Source organism: Lissotriton vulgaris, chromosome 10 (genome assembly GCF_964263255.1).
Source record: "Lissotriton vulgaris chromosome 10, aLisVul1.2, whole genome shotgun sequence".
Lineage (NCBI taxonomy): Eukaryota > Metazoa > Chordata > Amphibia > Caudata > Salamandridae > Lissotriton > Lissotriton vulgaris.
In genome coordinates this window covers 952,310,456-952,334,966 of record NC_141698.1, presented here as the reverse complement: position 1 = coordinate 952,334,966, position 24,511 = coordinate 952,310,456, and the positions used below count along the sequence as shown (strand labels likewise).

The 24,511-nt window shown below is 46.4% G+C and overlaps 1 protein-coding gene across 1 annotated transcript in view; it reads right to left on the bottom strand.

The window, feature by feature from the left end:
- MALRD1 (MAM and LDL receptor class A domain containing 1) overlaps positions 1-24,511 on the bottom strand; it is a 2,333,045-nt gene that overhangs the window by 1,642,213 nt on the left and 666,321 nt on the right. Inside the window, exon 12 of the mRNA XM_086939858.1 lies at positions 23,579-23,946. Coding sequence (XP_086795984.1) covers positions 23,579-23,946 — 368 coding nt within the window. The remainder of the gene's footprint in view (positions 1-23,578; positions 23,947-24,511) is intronic.

Sequence of the window (24,511 nt, the reverse complement as noted above, 5' to 3'; positions counted from 1 at the left end):
CCACAGCACATCTAAAACTAAAGATGATCAGAAAAATTCGACCTTTTCTCCCGGAGTCTGCCATCAAAACATTGGTCACCTCCCTAGTATGTTCTGCTCTGGACTACTGCAACGGCCTCTTTCTCAACGTTCAATCCAGAGTAATAACCAAACTACAAACTATCCAGAACGCAGCAGCACGCCTGCTTTCAGGCAAAACAAAATATGAATCAATATCAAGAAGCATAAAGGATTACCACTGGCTCACCATTCGAAACAGAATCCATTTCAAGTCCCTTTGTATCGTGTTCAAAGCGCTCAATAACCAAGGACCTCACTTTCTGAAAGAGCAGCTGCAACCGTACAAACCTAGCAGAATGTTACGTTCAGCTACCCTCGGCCAACTGGTCATTCCTCGTACAAAGACGGTATCCTGGGGTGATCGACGCTTCTTGGTGGCAGCCCCGAAGCTCTGGAATACTCTACCCCTAAACATCAGGCAGAGCTCCTCCCTCCTTCACTTCCGTAAGCTCCTAAAGACTTGGCTGTTCGATCAATGATTCCTCCGTCCCCACGTTTCTCACCACAAGTAACTGGTTTTATTAGTGCCAAGACGCCCTAGGGTATATGCTGCGCTTTATAAATATCAAAAATAAATAAATAAAATAAATAAATATACCATCATATGATGGTCAGGATGTTGTCCGGATCCACATCCCATCTCACATGAGGACACTCCGCCATTTTGGGTGGTCTGATGAGAATCTCTCACCCACCGATTATTCTCTTAGGTTAGCTTTCTTCCTGAATTCTTAGTTTGCCATTCGCTCTGTCTTGAGACATACTTATATATTCTCATCCTATGACCCAGATATTCCGCTTTGTTGTATACATCCAGTACCTCCACCCGTAATTGCCAGTCAGGGCGCTCGTGATCCCAATTCAAAGAGAGTAACAGTGGGTTATGATCTGAAGTCGCTCAGCACTGATACTCTACACCATGAACCACTCCATGGACATATGGAAGGTGAACATAGGATACAGGGTACATAGGAAGGTGTCAAGACCAACATGAAGTTTGTGCATGCCTGAGTAGAATGAGTAGTCTCATATTGCAGGGTGGAGTCGTCTCCAGGAGTCCCCACTGTCACTACCAAGCAGAGAAAATGCTTGCCGACCGGGTCACTGGGGAATCCCCCAGCGGTGGATGGGAATGATCAAGGGCAGGATCAGTAATGCAGTTAAGATCCCCACCCATTAATATGGTCTGAGTCAGGTATGGTGCCAAGACCCTAGACAGTTATGCAAAGATAAATGCCGGCTATTGTTGATGTCACGTCCTGCCAACCTCCCTGTAAATACAACGTAACTACCCTCGGGGTCTACAAGTTCAGTTGTTTTCGGTAGGGTAAGCAAGGTCTTACCCACAGTAAAACTCCTCTGGCAAAGGCGAATAGGTTGTGGCATCAGCATGGCCCACCCAGCTCTTGTTGAGAGCCAACTCTTCAGGCCTGTACTTTGAACGTCTTGCAAATATTATTAAGTCCCCAGACGTTCCAGGAGAAGAAGTTATATGTCATGGGGGGGCGCAATGTGGGGGCGCTAGAGCAGCACACTTATATTTGAGAACAGCAGGCAGAAATAGCGAATCAGAAATCCCACAAATAAATACAACCAACCCAACTCCCCATTTCCAGGATCAGAAGCAAATGACTTCCCATCCAAACCTGTCCGAAATCATCCAACACAAAGACATGTATTATAAGGTGGGGGTGCTTTCCGAGGTGCTTCCTAGCCCTACAGCACACCATCTGAAGAAAGCAAACAGAATAATCACTTCTAGATTTAGACCTGCATGAAAAATACCCTGGCATTATAGGAAATAAGAAAACATGTGTAAGCAGCTCAATCAGCATTGCTGTCAGCATTCCACCAGTTTCTATGCATAACTAAGCCAAAACAGTTATTTCAGATTATCTCATCTGATGCGCCTGTAGTAACCATGGTCAAAAGGTCAACAGATCACTGGGATGAGGACAGAGTCTGTGTCATATAGTTCAATATTGAAAGATGGCAGAGCAGATCATCCTCCACTCATGCAGCTACTGCCTCCACCACCCGCTGGTATTCATTACACACTTGTGACTCAGATGGAGCGCTCCCCTCATTATGTTTGGTTATTTTCTGAGGTGGTCTACGGCTATGCCATCTATTCTCCAGTACAAGGTCTCCTTCTCATTGAGGGAGGCGTTACATCCATTCCCATAGAGTCTACGGAGACGTGAAGAATTGCAGCTTCTCTCCCATGGTCACTCTAAGGCTGGCTGGGAACAAAATAGAGTATGTAAGGCCCAGTTGGCAAATGCATTTTCTGGCTTCAGTAAAAGAGGCTCTTTGCGGAATCTGGTTTGGGTCAGTGTGCGATCACAGTCCCTGTAGTGCAAAAGTTTCACCACGATGGGTCAGGGCGCCACTCCAGGCACGGAAGGCCATCAAGGTACACGATGAAGGTGTTTCAACGCTTAGTAAGGAGAGAGGCCCTCCGAGGCCATCTCTTCTTTAATCCATGTCTCTAGGAAGTCAATCATATTTGTACCAGTGCATTCAATATGCTCTTGGAGCCCAATACGTCTGATGTTGTTTTAATATGCTTCATTTTCTGCATCTTCAGCTCTGGTTTTTAAAGTTTTAAGCTTGCTCTCAAAGGTAGATAGCCTGGTTTGCACTGAGGCCATTTATCATGCGAGGTCCACGTTCAGTGGTGGTGACTCATTCAGCCAGGCACCATTGATTATCTTGCTGTTGTAAATCAACGGCGATTAAGTTAAGCATTAGCAGAAGACATGCTGTATTTTACCATTATCGTAGCAAACGAACCGACTCCATTTTGTATTCGTAGCGGCCATTTTGTATGCCACACATTGCCATGTGCTCATCATGTGCTTTGTCCTACCTCCTTGTTAACTGCCCCTGAAGTCTGCCCGGCAACAGGCTATATTTAGCATCCCCCACTTCCAGCATGCCCAGACATGCCCACTAGGGTCTGCGGGTGTTACTAATTAGTTCCAGATAGGAATGTGTTTACTAGTTTCTGAAGACTGTTAACTCCGCCCACTCATTGATTGTGCTTTCCAATATGTCCTTATATGGTCAGAAAACTGCTCTTGTATTCTGTACCGCCTTCTTTTGAGCCACCTATTGTGTATAAAAGGGGCCATGTGCTTTAGTTTGGTGTGCTACTCTATACAATACTGAAGGGTTTTGTGTGGACTGTAATACCACCTTTAAATGTTTAATACACTTTGCTTTTGTATTTTCCAGTTTCTGTGCCAACTTCTTCCTATGGTCTGAGGACTCTGTGCAGAGAAGGGTGAACCCTTTGCACTGGTAGGCCTAGCTGAGGTTTTCTTACATCAATTGGCGCCCGACACATGGGGCTCACCGGCGACTCGGATGCCCGAAGGAGTAGTCTTGGCGAAGGATTGGAATCTCGCCGCGGACGTGATCACTGCCAGAGGAGACCCGAGTATTGGCATCTAAGGCGTTTTTTCCTTTCTTTCCGATCTGACCATTCAGGTGGTGCTGGTCCTCGACTGAGATCTCTTCTCTTGGCTTGCCGTGCAGTGGCCGTTTGGTCGAATTTAGAACTTGGCAGTTGGCATCTGAATGCCTTGTGATTGGTAAGAACCGTTGTACAGTACTTGCTGTGGGTTTTGGAAGCCTGGGATTCGCAAGTCTGTTTTAGGATACGCTTGCTGTGGCAATTTTGGTTTGGTATGACTAGTCATGATGTGTAAGTGGAAGTGTAATATATGCGTTGCAACACATATAGGCAGGTAATGAGGATATTTTTCTCTAAAATGCGATTTCGATTTGAACGGCACAACGTATTACAGATACCTTAAGTGCTACTTTGATTATAATACTGCATATTTTGCACTATTTTTGGCATGCCTGCTTTTAGCGCACTTCATAGGTTGTGCTGCTTTTGTGGAAATAACCGGTTAAGACTTGAGGAATCGTAAATAGCCGAAAGTTAAAAGGGGAAAACAAGAAAAGACTGTTTGATGATAACATGTATAATTGTACAATGTGATATTAGATGCAGTCACGAATAAAGAGTTTTTAAAAAAAAAAAGACTTGAGGAATCGCAGCCAGCTCCCCCAGAGGGGACGCCTAACAGAGATATGTATATAAAACATGGTCTTTCTTCTATAATGTACAGCACATTGTGGAGGAAATACACGGATCCTGAGTTACGTTGGCCAAAGTATGGGTTATTTGATCTGCAAAAGATTGAGTATGTGGAACAGTGTATGTTCGAGCGACAATCTAGACAAGATATGTTTGAATGTGTGCGAATTTGGGTGAAAGAAGTACGTGAGCGTGAGAAACGTGAGCAAGCGCTGATTGAAAAAGAGCAACGGAAGAATGTGTATGAAAAAGCACAAGAATTAACCCCTTCGATGCTCATGACGAGCTCAGCTCGTCATGAGGTACACCTCTCGCACACTCATGACGAGCTGAGCTCGTCATGAACGCATGCTTGTCATGAACGCATAGGTTTCTGCCGCTGCCTGCTGCCCCGCCGCCCCGCCAGCCGATTGGATCCCACGCTCCCGCCTCCCAGCTGACCCGCCCTCCCGGCTCCCTTCTTATGACGCCCCCTCAGTTACCGCGCAGCGGACACACGCAGCGGGAGCACCGAATGAGCGCCGAAGGTGCGCCAAAGGTAAGCCCGTCTGCGCCCGTCCGCGCCTGGACCGTGCCCAGTGCCAGTACCCCTGGTCCCCGCAGACTCCAGCCCACCCGCCGGACCTACAACGCCACCGAACTCTACGCACTCAATGCCGGCCGAACCCCGGGTTGCTACCGAGCCACCCCGAGACGCACCCACGGACCCTTCTGCTGCCACTCCTGCAAGTTCGCCTGCGTCCGGACCTGCACTACTCCAGCACTGACCAAGACCACGACGCGCAACAGCAGCAGCCACCTCAAGTGCATCCTGCTCAACACCCCCTCCGTCCACAGACACGCCGTCGAGCTCTGGAACCTGCTCGACATCACAGCCCCAGACGTCACCTTCCTCATGGAAACCTGGATGAACGCCTCCTCAGCGCCCGACATCGCCATCGCCATCCCAGACGGCTACAAGATCATCCGGAGGGACCGCGTCAACCAGACTGGAGGAGGCATCGCCATCGTCCACAAGAACACCATCCGCATCACGACCAACACCGACGACACCCTTGCACCCGCCGAGCACCTCCACTTCCAGATCCACACCGACCCAAATACGACCCTCAGAGGCACTCTCATCTACAGACCCCCGGGACCACGCACACAATTCAGCGAAGACATCGCCGACTTTGTCAGCCCGCACGTCCTCTTCTCCGCTGACTACATCCTCCTCGTGGACCTCAACTTTCACCTGGAGAGCAACAACGACCGCAGCACCATCACCCTGCTGGGCAACCTCGCAAACCTCGGACTCAGGCAGCTGGTGACCACCCCCACCCACTACGCCGGACACACACTCGACCCCGTCTTCTCATCCAGAAAGGACATCACCTTCAGCCACGCCACCGGACTCCACTGTACGGGCCACAGCTGCGTCCACTTCAGCTTCAGAAGGACCACAATCCACCACCACCAGCAACAGGTTGCACGCAGAAGCTGGAACAAGATCACAGCCGACCAGCTCGCAACTTCCCTGAGCAAGAACCCACCCACCAGCGCAACGAACTCCAGCGAAGCGGCCACCAACCTCACGAAGTGGATCAGCGACTGCGCAGGCGACCTCGCCCCTCTGAGGACCCCGCTTAGCAGTCCCGGCAGCAAGAAAGCCCCATGGTTCACCGACGAACTCAAGAGCTCCAAGAAGAACTGCAGAGCCCTCGAGAAAGCCTGGTGCAAAGACCCAACACCGGACGACAAGACTGCCCTCAAGCTCGCCACCTGAAAACACCACCAACTGATCCATGCCACCAAGAAAACTGCATTCAAGGAACGCTTGGACAACAACGCACACAACAGCAAGGAACTCTTCAACATCGGTAAAGAGCTCTCCAACCCCAAAGCCGGAAAAAATGACATCACCCCTTCGCAAGAACTCTGCAACTCCCTCGCCTCCTACTTCCACAACAACAAGATCGCGGACATACACAACAGCTTCAGCACTCAACCGACTCACGCCATGACCGAACCAGCGCCCTCCACCACCACCCTCCGCGCCTGGACCCCGATCAGCACCGAAGACACCGTCCGCACGATGAACTCCATCCACTCCGGATCTCTGTCCGACCCCTGCCCTCACCACGTCTTCAACAAGGCCGACACTGTCATCGCACCCTACCTGCGGGACATCATCAACAAATCCTTCAACACCGCTACCTTCCCGGAGAGCTGGAAGCACGCCGAACTCAGCGCTCTACTTAAGAAACCATCAGCCAACCCCACCGACCTCAAGAACTACCGCCCCCCCCATCTCGCTGCTCCGGTTTCCTGCAAAAGTCACAGAGAAGACCGTCAACAAGCAGCTGGCCGCCTTCCTCGAGACGAATGGATACCTTGACCTCTCGCAGTCTGGCTTCCGAGCCAACCACAGCACCGAGACCGCCCTGATCGCAGCCACCAATGACATCTGAACCCTGCTCGACAACAGAGAAACAGCGGCCCTCATCCTCCTAGACCTCTCCGCGGCCTTCGACACTGTCTGCCACCGTACCCTAGTACAGCGCCTCAGCAACGTCAGAATCCAGGAGAAGGCACTGGAGTGGATCATCTCCTTCCTCGCTGGAAGGACACAGAGAGTCCGCCTCCCCCGTTCAGATCAGAAGCCACCGAAGTCATCTGCGGCGTTCCTCAAGGCTCCTCGCTCAGCCCTACCCTCTTCAACGTCTACATGAGCCCCCTCGCAGCAATCACACGCCAGCACAACCTCAACATCATCTCCTACGCTGACGACACCCAGCTGATCCTCTCCCTCACCAAAGACCCCGCCACTGCCAGAGCCAACCTACACGAAGGGATGAAAGAGGTAGCCGAATGGATGAAGAACAGCTGCCTGAAACTGAACTCGGACAAGACGGAAGTCCTCATTCTGGGATCTTCACCCTCCGCCTGGGACGACTCCTGGTGGCCCCCCGCCCTAAGCAGCGCACCCAAACCGACAGACCACGCATGCAACCTGGGCGTCATCCTGGACTCCTCCCTCTCCATGACCAGATTAGTCAACGCCATCTCCTCGACGTGCCTCAACATCCTGCGCATGCTACGAAAGATCTTCCGGTGGATCCCCACCGAGACCAGGAAGACAGTCACCCAGGCCCTCATCACCAGCCGCCTGGACTACGGCAACTCCCTCTACGCCGGAACCACCGCCAAACTCCAGAAGAGGCTCCAGCGGATCTCATCCTGGACATCCCCCATCGCAACCACATCTCCGGACACCTGAGAGACCTGCACTGGCTCCCGGTCAACAAGAGAATCACCTTCCGTCTCCTCACCCACGCACACAAAGCCCTACACAACCAAGGCCCAGGATACCTCAACAGCCGCCTCAACTTCTACGCTCCCAAACGCCAGCTTCGATCGACCGGCCATGCCCTCGCCGCCGTCCCCCGCATCCGAAGAGCCACCACAGGGGGAAGGTCCTTCTCCTACCTCGTCGCCAAGACTTGGAACTCCCTCCCGACCCACCTCCGCCTGACCCAGGACCACCTCGCCTTCAGGAAGCAGCTCAAGACCTGGCTGTTCGAGCAGTAGCGGACCCCCCTCCCCATGCGCCTTGAGACCCTCCCGGTGAGTAGTGCGCTTTATAAATGCCTTGATTGATTGATTGATTGATTAGGCGTTAGCGCACAGTATAAATCTGAACCGCATCGATGGTGTTAAGGAAGAAAGAGGTGAAAGAATTGGAAGAGAGACAGGAGAAGGAGCGCAGATTACAGATATCTGGCCAATATGCTGTTCGGCAACCTCTTTATCCTGTCCTTAATAAATCACATGATGATTTTTCATTGTTAGATCGTCCTCCGCCTCCTTATGCTATTCCGTCCGCTCCATCTGGCGAAGATGAGGATTCGGGTGCAGATCGAACAAAACTATATACTCGCTCTATGCTGCCGGCTGAACGTGCGGCAGAACTTAGAAAGATTGCTCGTCAAGCACTTCGTGATTCTGTTACTGTTTCTAATAGTTTACAGGGGTGGCAGGACAGAGAGCAATTATATTTTACCAAGCATTTTGCTGAAGAAGTTGTTGACATGTTTCAGAAAGTCTCTGGTGTTTTAGAACCTAATGATGTAGCAGCCAATTGTAAGCAAATACGTAATGGGCTTTTTACTCTCCCCCAGGTGGCTGATACAATAAGACGGTTGTTCAAACTACAAACTAAGGCGCTTCGTATGCGAGAGGAGAAATGGAAAGCAGATGCAGATACACGGACGGATTCGCCCGGCGGGAAACAATCATCTATCTTTGGAACAGATAAGATCGCAATAGTGCATGCAAAGCCTATGCGAGAGGCCGCACCTTTATATGTTCCTCCTAAGGTAGTGGGTACAAGTGACGATAAGTTTTCTGTAGATGCTAAAGGTTATTTTATTTATAATTGGTTGTATACTCCCTGGAATAGGGCAGATGTCATGGCACTTAAAGCTGGATTGCCTGATCCGCGGAAAAATCCAGCCGCTTTCTATGAGGAAGTTGAGGGAGCCATAAATTCTTGTACCATGACATTAGCTGATATCGATTTATTTTTCGGGCTAATATTACCGCCTGATATGTGGAGATCTGTGCGTAAAGTTGATGATCGCGCAGCGTATGAGGCATTATGGAAGGAGATAGAGAGGGAAGATGAGGATAGGGAACCAGTGAAAAAGCCATGTCAGTTGATTTTAGATCTTCCTTGTGCAATATTAACTAAGTTTAAAACGATTATTCCCCCTAAAAAGATTGATTGGACTATTTTAGCATCTTGTAAGCAAAAGGCAGATGAATCAGTTTCAGATTTCTTTACCCGTTTCGAGGAAGCCTTTCATGATTTTAGTGGCCAGTCGCTAACGGACGATACGGGCCGACATTTGTTTGTAGATAAGTATGTTACGAATTTATTACCAGGAGTGGCTAGCCGTTTAAAAGCTAGTGAAAGCTCTTGGACTACCTCTTGTCCGGCATCCCTCCTGACGATGGCTCAATATTACGAGCGTCAAGAATTAGAAGCAAAGGGTAGCAAGGATAAAAAGTCTAAAGAATTAAAAACAAAGGTAATGTTATCTCAGGTTTATGGTCCACCTCCTAGAGGTAACGATAGAGGCGGACGAGGATTTTATGGTTCCTCTTACACTCGTTCAAATTTGACTTTTGATCAATGCGCATATTGTAGGAAATTTGGCCATTGGGCAGATGAGTGTCCGTTGTTGCGATCACAACGCTATGTCCGTGGTCGAGGACCAATGAGAAATCGCGCGGGCTATTCAAGACCCAGAGGTAATACGAACGATTGCGCTAGGTTTGATTCTAATGTGCGGGTACAAAATGGGTTCAATACTTTTGATAGACGCAACCAATACCAGATGTCTGATTATGTGCAGCCTGATTTACATGATTCTGCTTATGCATAAGATTGCGTAGGATGGGGTAAGGAATCAGTTGTAGTTCCAGTAGATCAGAGGGGTCCTTATGTTACAGCACATGTTTTGGGTTCTACTGATCAGTTTCTAGTTTATACAGGAGCTGCTCGTAGTGCTCTGTCTAAACAATTGGTTCCGAGGGCTCCCCTGTCTGGCTTAACCTCCGATAGGGTTCGATGGAACACCTTCCCTTAGCCCATTGTCTCAACCACTTGCATTTCATGTTGATAAGTTTGTTGCTCCGTGCCCGTTTTTGCTCTCCCCAAATACACCAGACAATATTGTGGGTCTTGATCTGCTCAAGTATTTCAGAGCAACAATAAGACGTTCCCCTGAAGGAGTACGTGTGATTTTGAATGACAATTATCCAGTAATGGACAGAGTTTGCATTGCTAAAGAGGATACTGCATTAGCCTCCCTACCTAAAAATTTGTGGGCTACTTCAGATACTGATGTGGGACAGTTGGTTATTCCACCGGTGCATATTAGTGCAAAAGGAGGAAGCTGTGTTACCATGTTTGCCTCAATATAGAATTTCACAGGAGGGTGAGGAAGCAATCACACAAATTGTACAAGATCTTATTGAAGTTGGGGTTGTTGAAGAAGTTCCATTTAATGTTTGTAACAATCCGATCCTCCCAATTTTGAAGAAAGATACTGATACTAGGATTTATCGATTTATAATTGACCTACGGGAGGTGAATAGGATAGTAGTGCCACAATACCCAGTGGTTTCTGACATCACAACACTTATTACTTTAGTTCCACCTACTGCAACAACGTTCTCTGTTATACACTTGAAGAACGCCTTCTTTTCGATCCCTATCCATCCTGATAGCCAATATCTGTTCGGTTTCACTTTGAATAATCCATTGTATAGATTTTGTATCAAGGATATACTAAGAGTCGTAGTATTTACAGCCAAGCATTAAAAATACAACTTGATTCTTTTGTTCTGCCCGAAGGTGTGGCGCTAATACATTATGTCGATGATATTTTGTTGGCAGCCGTTACCCCTGAACAATGTAAAAAGTGTACCCTGTCGTTGCTTTCTTTTCTTGCTTCACATCATCACAAAGTATCGAAAAAGAAATTGCAGCATTGTAGACCAAAGGTAACCTACTTAGGTCACCTTTTGTCTAAGGAGGGGCGTGCACTCATATCAGATCGCATTCAGGCAATTTTAGACAAACCAGTACCTTTTACACAGAAAGAAGTTCGAGCATTTTTAGGTCTTACTTCTTTTTGTAGGCAATGGATATTGGGATTTTCATACATTGTTAAACCTTTGTTAGCACTTTTGACAAAAGATTCTCCAACACCCCTTCCATGGACAGATGAATGTGAGAATGCTTTTCGACAGTTACGACAAGTCCTTTTTTCAGCACCAGTGTCAGGTACTCCAGATTACACGAAGCCCTTTACATTGTATGTACACGAGAGAGATGGATGTGCATTGTCAGTTTTAGTACAGACACATCGTGATAAGCAACGCACTTGTGCATATTTTTCAGCAGTACTTGATCCTGTTGCTCGAGCGTTGCCTGGATGTTTTCGCTCGGTTGCAGCAACAGCTGTGTCAATACGCCAGAGTGAAGGGATATTCTTATCACATAAGCTGTTGGGGCTGGTACCCCATGCTGTTGATGCCCTTTTGAATCAAACAAAGACGCAGCATTTAAACTAGCGCTCGTCTGACAGGATATGAGCTGACGCTGTTAGCTCCTCATATTACACTGAAGTGGTGTGCAACACTAAACCCAGCCACGTTGCTGCCATTTCCGGCGACTCAGCCTAAAGCGCAAGAAACCCATGATTGTATTTCCTGACTGAGGAACAGACAAAGGGTCGCATTGATTTGCAAGTTACGCCGCTTCCAGATGTAGATGGAGAATTGTGGGATGATGGGTCTTGCCTGAAGTTACCGGATGGTACAACTTCAGCCGCATATTCAATTACTAGGCTTCATACGATAGTGGAGACAGCTTGCGTACCACAGAAGTCGGCTCAAGCAGCAGAACTAATAGCTTTAACACGAGCATGTGAGCTTAGTACAGGTTTGTGTGTGAACATTTATACAAATAGCCGCTATGCTTTGGGAGTGGCGCATGATTTTGGCCTGCTCTGGAAGGAAAGAGGTTTTCCTACATCACACGGGCTGCAGATAATGCACGGAGAACTAGTGCATAATCTTTTTGACTGCATTAACATATCCAAATAAGATAGCCATAGTGAAATGTAGTGCGCACAAGAAAGTCACTGAAAAGGTGGGACAAGGAAATGCTTTTCGGGCTGGACTGTTCCCATGAGGCACAGGGTCAGACTGATTTGCATATGGCCATGTCTGAACTGGGGTGGCAGAGTGGGCTAAAGAACGGTGATGTATTAAACCCAGATCTGTTGACTGGGTGTGAGTGTTTGATTGGTTCAGATGCTCCGTCCATCACCACCCCCTATTGTACCACTTTGTTCGCCATAAGTTGGCAGGGTATGCTCAGACGTGAGTCCCTTGCTCACTTTGCCACTGGATTCAAGCAAGCCGGGCGGAAGACGGCTGAAATGCCAGAAACCGGTCCTCGGAAGCTTGTTTCCGGTCCAGGGAACGCTTGGCTTGGCAGTTCGGGCTGGACTTTTCCCATGAGGCACAGGGTCAGACTGATTTGCATATGGCCTTGTCTGAACTGGGGTGGCAGAGTGGGCTAAAGAACGGTGATGGATTAATCCCAGATCTGTTGACTGGGTGTGAGTGTTTGATTGGTTCAGATGCTCCGTCCATCACCACCCCCTTTTGTACCACTTTGTTTGCCATAAGTTGGCAGGGTATGCTCAGACGTGAGTCCCTTGCTCACTTTGCCACTGGATTCAAGCATGCCGGGCAGAAGACGGCTGAAATGTCAGAAACCGGTCCTTGGAAGCTTGTTTCCGGTTCAGGGAAGGCATGGCTTGGCATTTCGGGCTGGACTGTTCCCATGAGGCACAGGGTCAGACTGATTTGCATATGGCCATGTCTGAACTGGGGTGGCAGAGTGTGCTAAAGAACGGTGATGGATTAAACCCAGATCTGTTGACTGGGTGTGAATGTTTGATTGGTTCAGATCTCCGTCCATCACCACCCCCTTTTGTACCACTTTGTAGATCGAGTGGCACATGAGACTGCGATGCAGCCTAACACTACTTCCATGTATGTAGTGAAGTCACAAGCTGAGCGGTGGCACGATGCTAGGAAGGAAGTATTAGAGATACAAAGGATCGCTTCTGACAAAGAACAGGAGCAATGGTCCAAGGATGGAGAGTTGGATGATGAAGGTTGTTGGCGAAACAAACAGATGGATAGATGGAAGTTGCCTATATCTTTTGTACAACCTATGGTTCAGATGGCACATGGGCTAGCACATGTTGGAGCTTCAGCAATAGTGAAATTGCTTAAGCAAGTTTGGGAGCATCCAGAAATTGCTAGCACAGCTAGGAGAGTAGTACAGTCCTGCATGACTTGCCTACAATTCAATCCTGGAAAAGGGACACGAACTCCAGCAGGAGGATTTGCTACACCAACTGCACCTTTTGAAGTTTTGCAGATGGATTATATTCAGCTTAAACGCTGTAATAATCTGAAGTATGTCTTGGTGGTGGTATGTGCCTTCAGTAAATGGATTGAGGTGTACCCTACTAAGGACAATACTGCAATTACTACGGCAAAGGTACTTTTGAAGGAATTTTTCCCTCGTTATGGTGTTTGTAGATTTTTGTGGAGTGATAATGGGCCTCATTTTATAGGGGATGTTATCAAGTATGTCTTGAAAGGATTAGGGATTAAACAGAAGTTTCATGCAGTGTTCCACCCACAATCAGCAGGATTGGTGGAAAGATACAATGCTACTCTGAAGCTGAAATTAGCCGAGATACAGGCTTCTACTTCTCGACTTGGCCAGATACGTTGCCATTGGCATTGTTGTCTATTAGATCAGTGCCTCATTCTCGAACAGGTCTCACACCTTATGAGAGCTTGTTTGGTAGGCCTATGAATATCTGGGGAATTCCTAAACCAAGTTCTGTGTATGGTGTACCTTGTGTCTTAATGAATGAGTATTTGGCACAGTTAACTGATAACTTGGTTTCTATTCATCAACAGGTTCGAGAAGCACTTCCTGACAGATTCACAGGTGAAGGCCATGATCTCCAACCTGGTGATTTCGTTCTCCTGAAGTCCTTTGAGAGATCGAGCAGTTTGGAGCCATGATGGCGTGGGCCAGAGCAAGTGCTACTTGCCACGAGGACAGCAGTTCGAGTCACGAACCGGAAAAATTGGATCCACAGTACCCATTGTCGGCGAGTACTTCCTACCTTGGTGGAGCCTGCTGTGTTGCCCGACCATCGAGAGGTTCTGACTGCGGAGAAAGGCCGTGCTGTGACACCTGATGGATCTGAGGAGTTCTTCCCGGACCATACAATCCCTGGAGCAACGAGATATAATATGAGACCCAGAGAAAAGTCTGCAGTGCTTGTGAAAGTTGTCTGAGCATTCCTTGGGTTATTGAAATAGAGAACCGATGTGGCAAGGGGGGGAGGATCAGCCCTGCATTAGAGTAGTGACACCCGTCTTGGCCCGTGGTGAAGAAATGAACGGCTGCCCAGGGGTAAGAGCTCTGACAACTACTTTAGTTTCAGGAAGAATTGTTTTGTGCTTTGTTAAAATGGAAACGAAGAAGCTTTTTTGTGCTGTAGGGCTTATTGTTGTCCTGGTGATTGTGGCAACAATAACATGGTCTGTTGAGGAGACAATTCCTGTTCGTGAGTTGATTGTTGTTACTACACCAACACCAGAGGAGCATTATTTCTTTACGCTCCCATATCCAGAATTGAAGCATCGACAATCCTACCTTAATAACACTTTTATTCAGATGCTACACCATACCCACATTGCTATGAATGCCACGAACTGTTGGATTTGTGGGATGATGCCTCCACATAAAAAGAAAGGATGTACACCTAGTTTACCTCTTCCTTTTTCGCATAATGGCTCCTGTCAAGCCTGGCATACACTTCTTTTTGCGACTAGGAAGCCTACAGTTGGCAGACTGCTTTGCCGGTTGAACAAAGAGTGTCATCAAGACAAAGATGGGTATCCCCAAGCGAATGGATCAATATTTCAATGACATATATCTTCACCAACACAAGAGACTCTGTTAATGCTGAACATTTTGTTATCTCTGTTACTCAAGCGCAAGCAAAATTATGTGTACAGAGCAATGGACATATCCCTGTTGGCATCTGTGACTGTATTACTATTTTGCATATAGATGGTTTGAATAATAGTACCTTTTTAGCTTCACATAACACCTATTTTGTGTGTGGGAATCGTGGATATTATCGAATGCCAGCTGGGTGGACAGGGGTTTGCTACGTGTCATTTTTGTTGCCCCCGTGTTTCTGGCACCTCCATTGTATCATCGAGATCTTAAATTATTCAACAATATTACTGTAAATCGATATAAGAGGACCTTGAATACTGATGATATAGATCAAACAGATACTAGCCTACAACAATATATAGATTTTAATTTAGGATTGTTCTTTTTTGTGGGTGCTGCATTAAATAGTAGAAAAGTCTGACAATTAACTAGAGTTGTAGAAGCTGTTACAAATCAAGCAGCTATAGCCCTAGGAAACCTCACCAAAGAATTGCAAAGTGCTAGAATTGTTGCTTTACAGAACCAAATGGTTCTAAGTGTTATGTTAGCAGATAGAGGTGGTGCATGTCGCCTTATAGGTAGTAGTTGCTGCGTGTTTATTCCAGATCATACGCCATCAGTGTATAAAGCGATCAACAAACTTCATAAGATCGCTGCGGACCACCATACATAAAATGGTACGTGGACTTTTACAGGATGGTTTTGGACTCTAATTTCTGCCTGGGGTTGGAAAGTACTGACTGCTATATGTGTAATAATTGCAATAATCTTCACTTGTTGTATGTGTATCCAGTGTAGTCCGATGATATGTTCTATGTGTATTACTGCTTGCACACCGACCAAATGAAATGTTGCAGAAGTCAAAATGCAGAATAATTTGAACAAGGAGATAGCTGATATGATGGCCATTGATATAAGGGATGAGTATCTAGATTATCTTAGGAAGTCGAATGTCTTCAGCTAATGCTGAAAGGGTCTTCTGTTGTAAATCAACGGCGATTAGGTTAACCATTAGCAGAAGACATGATGTATTTTACCATTATCTTAGCAAATGAACCGACTTCATTTTGTATTCGTAGCGGCCATTTGGTATGCCATACATTGCCATGTGCTCATCATGTGCTTTGTCCTACCTCCTTTTTAACTGCGCCTGAAGTCTGCCCGGCAACAGGCTATATTTAGCATCCCCTCACTTCCAGCATGCCCAGACATGCCCAGTAGGGTCTGCGGCTGTTACTAATTAGTTCCAGATAGGAATGTGTTTACTAGTTTCTGAAGATTGTTAACTCCGCCCACTCATTGATTGTGCTTTCCAATATGTCCTTATATGGTCAGAAAACTGCTCTTGTATTCTGTACCGCCTTCTTTTGAGCTCCCTCATTGGTTATAGAGGGGCGATGTGCTTTAGTTCGGTGTGCTACTCTATACAATACTGAAGGGTGTTGTGTGGACTTTAGTACCACCTTTAAAGGTTTAATAAACTTTGCTTTTGTATTTTCCAGTTTCTGTGCCAACTTCTTCCTATGGTCTGAGGACTCTGTGCAGAGAAGGGCGAACCCATTGCACTGGTAGGCCTAGCTGAGGTTTGCTTACATAATTGCAACAGACCCATGTCTGTGACTATGCTGTCAACCTTTAGCTCAAGCGCTGCTCTAGAGGGAGCAATGGCCTGCAGGACTGTATCCAGGGAAAAGACAGGGCATTACCCCACTCGGCGTCCCGAAGTTTGCAGGTGTCTTGTCCAATTCTTGGCGGTCAGGCACCTGGAGGAGCAGGACTCTAGTTCCTCCTTTTTCTTGCTTATTTTCCCCATGGTGATGGTCACTAGGTCTCTGTGAAACATCCCACTCCCAGGTGAGAGATCTGAATGCAGTGGGTCTGTGGCAGGTTAGATTCTGCAGCGGTTGGAGTGGTGACTGAAACAGGAGGGAAAGTGTCTGCAATGCCATCAGGACCTCTGAGTCAGCTGCATCAGGCAATATCAATCCCCTCTGAAAATCCAGGAACTTAACGCTGTGTAGGAGGCAGGTTCTGTAAGATGGGGGATCAAGTTTACCCTGGACAACCTGGTCTGGTTCTTGAGCAGGGTTAGCAAACCTCCCCGCTCAGATATGAGTTCCAGGGACCGCTTGCCACAGGGGGAATAAAGAAAGGAATCAGGCATTAACACCCGACACAGTCCAGGACCCTTCAGGTATCAGCTCCACCAGTCTTTCTGGGGGAGGTGGGGCTACTAGGACAAGTAGAAGTCAGCTCCTCAGGTCCCTAGTAGATCACCCTAGTGAGACAGCAAAGGCAGTGGATAGGGGAAACTCGCAGTTAGCATAAGCCATGTGTTATACTCTGCTGGTGCCACATGCACCAAGAAGCTTCCGGGCCGGCCAGGAAGTCACAGGAAAGGGCACCTGCCACTCCTGTCATGGTGTTATCAAGGGAGCCAACAGTATCAATGGCATGTGGTGCAGGCCTCCTCAAGTGGCTAGATACCACTCAAGGCCTTGCCATCGCCAGGGCCGCTGTGCAATGCCCTCATAACTCCCAACAGTATGTCTCAGGGAAGCCTGGGACACAGCTGCTTCATTACTGAAGATGGTAGTCCTGTAATAAGGAATCCCCCATCCTAAGGCAGTGCTGCAGTGCTCCAATTCTCAGGGACCCTATGTACTACAGTGCATGCAGGAACGTGTGGGCAGTGCCTTGTCTGATGCCCTTGCACTCCCCAGAAACAGCACAGTTCAGGGGCGACAAAAAAAGTGCCACAGGTGCAAGACCCTCCAAAGAGTGGCCGAGTAGTTGTCGGGGGGGGGGGGGGGGGGTGCCAGTCAGCCTCGCAATACGCCATGGGTTGGGGCCGCAGCAGCATCACTAATCTGCATACTTGAGAGCCCATGCGTGGAAGCTTTTGCATTGCAGTAATGTATTGCATTCTGTTGTTTTCCTATATAGAGAAACAATGAAGTGATTATCATTATTCTTATTCTCAAGATCCAGGAGGGGGAGAAGATGGTAATCAATGTCATTTGTGAATTTAAGGCATGATTGGCAACTGTTGAGGCAATGCCGCCCTAAACAATGTGAGGGTGTTAGGAGAACCTCTCCAAATCATCAATGTACCATTTCCAGCAACAAATGTTGCTGAGGTACGGAGTTGCGGTCTGTGCTGCCAAAGTCACTTTCAAACTGGGCCGATTCTGGTGGCCTAATGGACTAATGCGTCTACTATAGGGGCCTGTGTACGCCTTCATGTCACAGGTTCAAATCCCAGTGGGTCCACTCAGCCTTTCATCCTTCCGAGGTTGATAAAATGAGCACCAAGAAACACTTCTGGGTGAATGCGCACTTTACAAATGCACCTTTTATGTTATATAATATGAAATTAGTCAGATTTGCTGTGAAAATAGCTTTCATAGATATCCTGGAACATTGTTGATAGTAATCACACCCAAACAGAACTAGTAGTCAGGGCAATCTCAAGGAGTTCTACAGTGAAGTAAGTGGGGACATGATAAGGGGCAGGACGCTTGTCGAGGACATGGCTGATCACTTCAATGCTCTCCTGTTGGGGAATGGTGGTATATAACGACTATATCTAGATTAACCCATATTTCTTGTGAAGGATCAAATTCCAAGCCCTCAATGAGATTCATCATGTACATGCTGGCATTGTGCTCATTGATGGAGTAACAGCCCAATTGTATGAACCTGCCCAGTGGTTTATTGGCAGGGTGTCTAATACAGGGATGAAGGAACTCGAGTTGTGGTCTCAAGTATTTTCAGTTTGATCTCTGGAAGGGGATTGTCATACAGTTTCTAGTAATGGTTAGGATTGCCAAGCTGTCTAGAGATTTCTGCCTCGTAATCTTACCTATCCTGTATAACAATGCCAACTCCCTCATCTGCAGGTTTTATTATGATGGAATCTTCCGTCTTCAATGTGTTGAGTCACTGTCTCTCAGGCCACAAGATGATATATGAGGTACATGACCTACCGTTCTGAGAGCAATACTGCATTCTAGCACCACTTTTTCAAAGTATATTTAAAATCGCATTGGAGGGAATGAATAAGGATGTAGATCTCAGTTGGGATGCTGAAAAGGCAATGGAAGGAGACTTACAGTCTTATTCTCTTAAAAAATGTATGGAGTTCAGATGGCAGTATGAATAAGTCTTTTCTTTTAGTTGTGACAAAGGAAATGGCAATTAACTGTGTATCAGAACACCCTTTGACCTCTACTGTGAGATGTAAGTAGCAGACGTTCCCTGTTCACGTTATTAAGCTCCATGTTCCTTCTTTTTATCTCCTGTTTATACCATGGATATGTGGTTGCAACATTCGCAGCATCCCTTAGACTAGAAGACAATGCATTGCACAACAGTCTATTAGCATGGGAATATGCAGTGCCAAACCAGCGTGGCTTGGCATCTGATTTGCGAATTGGCTTTAATAAGCATAAATGACTTCTATCACAAATGTTTACAAATGAATCAACTATGTGAGGCATGGCTGTTCACTCCACAAGGCATGCTAAAAAGCAATCAAATTGCATTGATTTATGGTATCCAAAACATGCTAGGGCTAGGCAAAAACCAAACAAATTTAATCCCGTTGTATGTGGTTTGGGAAGGGCTAAATGTTGTGTTGGGTCGTCAACAGTCAATATAGGGTAGGAAAATGTGCACATTGATGGATTATGGTTCCCAGCAAAGACTCTCTCATGGCAAGTTGGGATTCTTCAGTCACCTCATTTAATAACCTCAAACATGTTGATAAAAGCATGTGCAACAATATGGTAACCCAATTCCTTGCCCCCATGATCCCTGCACTTGCCCACAGCGTCAATGTCTTATAAGCAAGGATTGAAAGTGTTAACCACTTCTATTGCATTGAAGTCTCCACAGAGAATATTAGTGTGTCTAAAAGCCTTGCAATTTTTACACTTTTTATGTTGTACAAAACTATATAATAATAATAATGATAATAATAATAGTAATAGTAATAATAATAATAATACTAATAATAGGAATAATACTAGTAATAAAATTACTTGTGCAGTGCCTGGTTACTCCATTCGGAGTGTCCCTGTGATAAGGACTCTACTCTGAAGAACCAGATTTTTCTGAAAGAGAGGTTCGAAACATTCCATTCTCAATGATGGGAGCAGAGTGTTCCACATTTTGGAAGCAAGAAAGCTGAAGGAACTCCTATCCAAGCTTTCTTGACCAAGGGGATCACAGCAAAAGCGACTCCTGTAGACCTCAGATCGATTCAAGGATGATAAAGTTTCACTAAAGGAGCCAGATATCAGGGTCCTTTCCTGTGAAAAAATGTTATGGCAAAAACACATTGCTTTAAAAGCAGCTCTTTTGTGAACAGGAAGCCAGTGAAGTTTGATGAGAGTAGGGTCCATGGAGAAAGCCCCTAGTGGGTTTTAGCAGCAGGCTTGCTGCTGCTTTCTGCACCCTCTGATGTTTTCCCACTCTACTTTGAGAAATTCCAACGTGCAGCCCATTACAATAGTACTGCCTGGAAATTACCAGTGCCTGGACCATTGATTTCCTAACTGCTTCAGAAGACAGAGGATTTTGCTCAGTATTTTACCAGTGAGGCTTATATGCAGCATACTTAAATGTTTGTGAGACGGAGGGGGTTGGAGTGCGGTGTGTTGGAGAGGGGTGCGCTGGACTGGAATAGGGTAGATTCGAGTGGGGTAGTGTACAGTGGAGTGGGGTAGATTGTTGCAGAATGGAGTTAGGTGAATTGAAGTGGTGTAGAGTGAGGTAAATTGGAATGGGGTAGATTAGAGTTGAGTGGGTTATAGTGAGGTACATTGGGTAAGACTGGATTGAGAGAGATTGGAGTGGAATAGGGTGGAGGGGGTAGATTGGCATTGATTGGGGTAGATTGGAATACAGTGAGGTGGGGTGGAGTTGCATAGATTGGAGTGGGGTAGAGTGGACCGATGAAAATTGGGGTAGAGCCTGAAGTGAAATTTGTGGATTGAAGCGGGAACACGTGGTGTAAATTGGAGTGGAATGGAGTGGAGTGGGGTAGATTGGCATAGATGGGAGTTGAGTGGGAAGGTGTGGGGTAGGTTGGAGTGGAATGGGGTGGAGTCAGGTAGATTGGTAAAGATTGAAGAGCAGTAGATTATAATATTTTTGGTAAATTGGGTTAGACTGCAGTGGGGTGATTCGAGTGAAGTGGGTTAGATTGGAGTGGGTTAGACTGGAGTGAGATAGATGGGGTGTAGATTGCAGTGAGGTAGATTGGAGTGTATCTAGGTGTAGTGAAATGGGGTGGGGTAGATTGGAGTTAGGTGGGGTGAATTGGAGTTAAGTGGGGACATGGTGGGTTAGAGTAGAGTGGGTTAGAGTGAATTGGAGTAAGAAGTGGGGTAGTTGGAGTTATGTGGGGTAGTTTCGAGTGGAGTGTAATAGAGTGGGAAAGATTGTCCTGGGTTACAGTGGCGATGATTGGTGTGGATTGGGGTAGATTGGATTGGAGGTGAGTGGGATAGATTGGGGTGGAGTTGAGTGGGGTGCGGTAGAGTGGAGTGTGGTGGAGTGGATTTGAGTAGGTTGAGGTCGGGTAGATTAGAATGGAATGGGGTGGAGTGGAGTGGGTCGATTGGCATAGATTTGGGTTGATTGAAGTGGGGAGGGGTATGTTATGGGTCAATTGGATTGGGGTAGTTTGAAGTAGATCAAATTGGAGTGGGGTTGAGTGGAGTGGGGTAGATTGGGGTAGGGTATAGTGGGTAGACTGGAATGGAAAGGGGTATATTGGGGTAATTTGGAGTGGGATAGATTGGAGTGGTGAGGGGGTTGAGGTGTGGTGAGGTAGGAGAAAGTAGTGGATTGGAGTGGTGTAGGTTTGGTGTGGGTGGAGTTGCTTGGATGATGATAGATTGTAGTGGAATGGAGTGGGGTAAAGTGGAATGAGATAAATTCGGACTGGGTAGAGTGGGGTAGATTGGAGTTTATTGTGGTAGATCAGGGTGGGCTGGGATAGAGTGGATGGGGTAGATTATAGTGGAACGGGGTGGAGTGGGGTAAAGGATAGGAATGGGTAGATTTGGTTAGATTGAAGTAGGGACGATCGGAGTATACAACAAACCAACCTGTTGGATGGAAGTTAAAAGCAATCCAAAGGAGTAGCATTGAAGTGAAAATGACAACAATGGAAAAACAAGTACCTTAAATCTAGTGCTTAAATTGTAAAAAAAACGAAAAAAAACGTTCCAGGGCTCTTAGCAGGATTCCAGTGCAGCTTGCATCACGAATTGCACCTTCCATGCTGCCAATGATGGTAACTACTAACCAACACACTCCTACCAACGTGCTGTTGTGGTCATCATTAAATTAGTGAGACAGCGGCACCTTGTGGCAGGCTGTCACAAGCGCTGGTGTTGGCAATTGAGCGCCAGTGTTGAGCACCAGAAACCACCGGCTCAAATTAAGCACTGCTTGCATCCCAGCACGAGCAGCGGCAAGACACTAACCAAATCAAATCAATTAGTACTTAGTCCATGCCCTGGAGAGAGGAACGGAAGTGATGAGAGGCATATGGTGGTCAATTATGAGGCAGCTAAGAATGACAAATAAGCCATTGAATGGAACAAAATGAGCAGGCACCAAACCCTTTACTGAATACACTACCCCTCACAGTAACAGTGCATGTTTGCAGTTAGGCAGCAGCGACGGACACTAGTCAAATTAAATCAATTAGTACTTGGTCTATACTCTGGAGAAATAAAAGGAAGTGAAGTGAGGCATATTGTAGCCAATTAGGAAGCAGCTAAAAGAATGACAACCAAGCCATCAAATGGTAAATAAAGGGCGAGCTCCAAGCCCTTTACTGTATACAACACCCCATCTAGCAGCAGCGCATATATACACTGTTAGAAATTGCCTACAAAGGATCAACAAAAGGTGGCCAATGTGGATGAGGGAATGGCCTTTTCTGCATGTGCTGTTAGGGATCAATAAATAATTATCTGCTATCACAGAATAACGGGGTAAAGCGTGAATTCTCCATGAGATAAGATAGTGGTAAACATCTATATTTATTGTACAACTGTAGTATGAATGAGTAAAGATAATATTTAGCTATGGAGTTTTAGAATATACTCTTGTTCTGTTCAAGCCTTCTGGAACGCTCTGAAATTGATATTAATATTTTCGAGCAATATCTCTTGAATTGGTCTAATTTTTCCTTATTACACAAGGCATCTGCTAAATGACAGTGCCACTTGATTCCATTAAATTACACATTCTTTTTCTCTGCCCTTCTCCTTGTAAGATCACTTAGGGGAAATCTGCAAGGCATATTTAGGACAGCTAAGAAAAATCATGCAAACCCGGCCAGACAATTATTTAATTTAAACAAATGCGACATAAGTCGAGACTGCCTTCCTCCCGGGCAGCAGATTGCTCAGGTTTACTTCCCAGATTTCTTTTTAGTGAGAAATGAATCGTCCTTTTTGATCAGCATTGCAATAATAGATCCATTGCAAGCAAATTAGTTTAATTTGTCTGTGTTTTGGAGTGAATATAAATAATGTGCCCAATCAAGTTAGGGGAGGGAGCCTGTCTGCCTGCTTCCTGTTCGAGACAGAAGAGCAGGAGAGCAGAAGGAGGACCCAGCAGGAAAGGAAGTTTTTTTTTTTTTTGGTTTTTTTTTAAATATGACCGCCCTCCCCGCATGTCGGTGGCTACTGATCTCCCTCTCCCAACCCATGCACATCTTGTGCGTGTAATATATATGTACTTACTGCAGAGTTCTTCATCAGATCCATCCCCACAATCATCCACCAGGTCGCAAAGCTGCTGCCTGTCGACGCAAGCCTTTGTGTCTCTGCACCAGAACTGTGTTGGCGCTTGGCAGCTGGCTGCAGCCGCTGGAAGTCCACAGCGCTCGAACTCAACGTCATCCACCGCAGAGACGCCGTCATAGAACCCAAGGCTGATTTTCTTGAATGAAAGATGGAATGGTTGTTTGAGGCGGCCAAGCTGAACGTAGCCCCTCGACCACTGATTCCCCTGGTTGTACAAAACTTTCCAGACCACAGTTGATTCATTCACGCCTTCAACATGAAGATGCATTTCTGCTGCCCCAACTGATAGCCCATAGTTATAATACCTGTAGAAAAGGGAAAAAATATCCGGATAAACACACATTTTAATTGCACATTTATATAACTATGCAATTATAAAATTTCCAAAATATTTTGTTTGAAACAATTTAAATATGTGCAGAAATGTAACATTTTCATTAACCATGATCTTCTCTTTATTACATTCCTTACAACATGCCAGGGCATTCATGCCCATCCTTATCTGAACCCACGTGCAGCCTCGCATCATGTAAGCCCATAGAAATTGTCATTCGTGGAAGTGACTTGAAGTTGGTCAGGACTCAAAGGGCATCCTCTGCATCTGCCCAGGGCTAATTTCCCAGTAAATGCCTGGCTCCAAACCACATGCCCACCCAGCAACATGCCAGGGGGCCCTTGCTGTCATTGAAACAAAATCCCATTTTCGGTCTAAAGATCAGCCCACTATAAGAACTATGCTGAAGACACATGGCCACCTACAATGTTGATAGTGTAAGGCTAGTCTTGTGCCACAGTTTGAAACCGCCTTTACACTCCAGCTGTTTTTGCACATAGGTTAGAACCCCTACAACTATTAAGTGATCATATAGC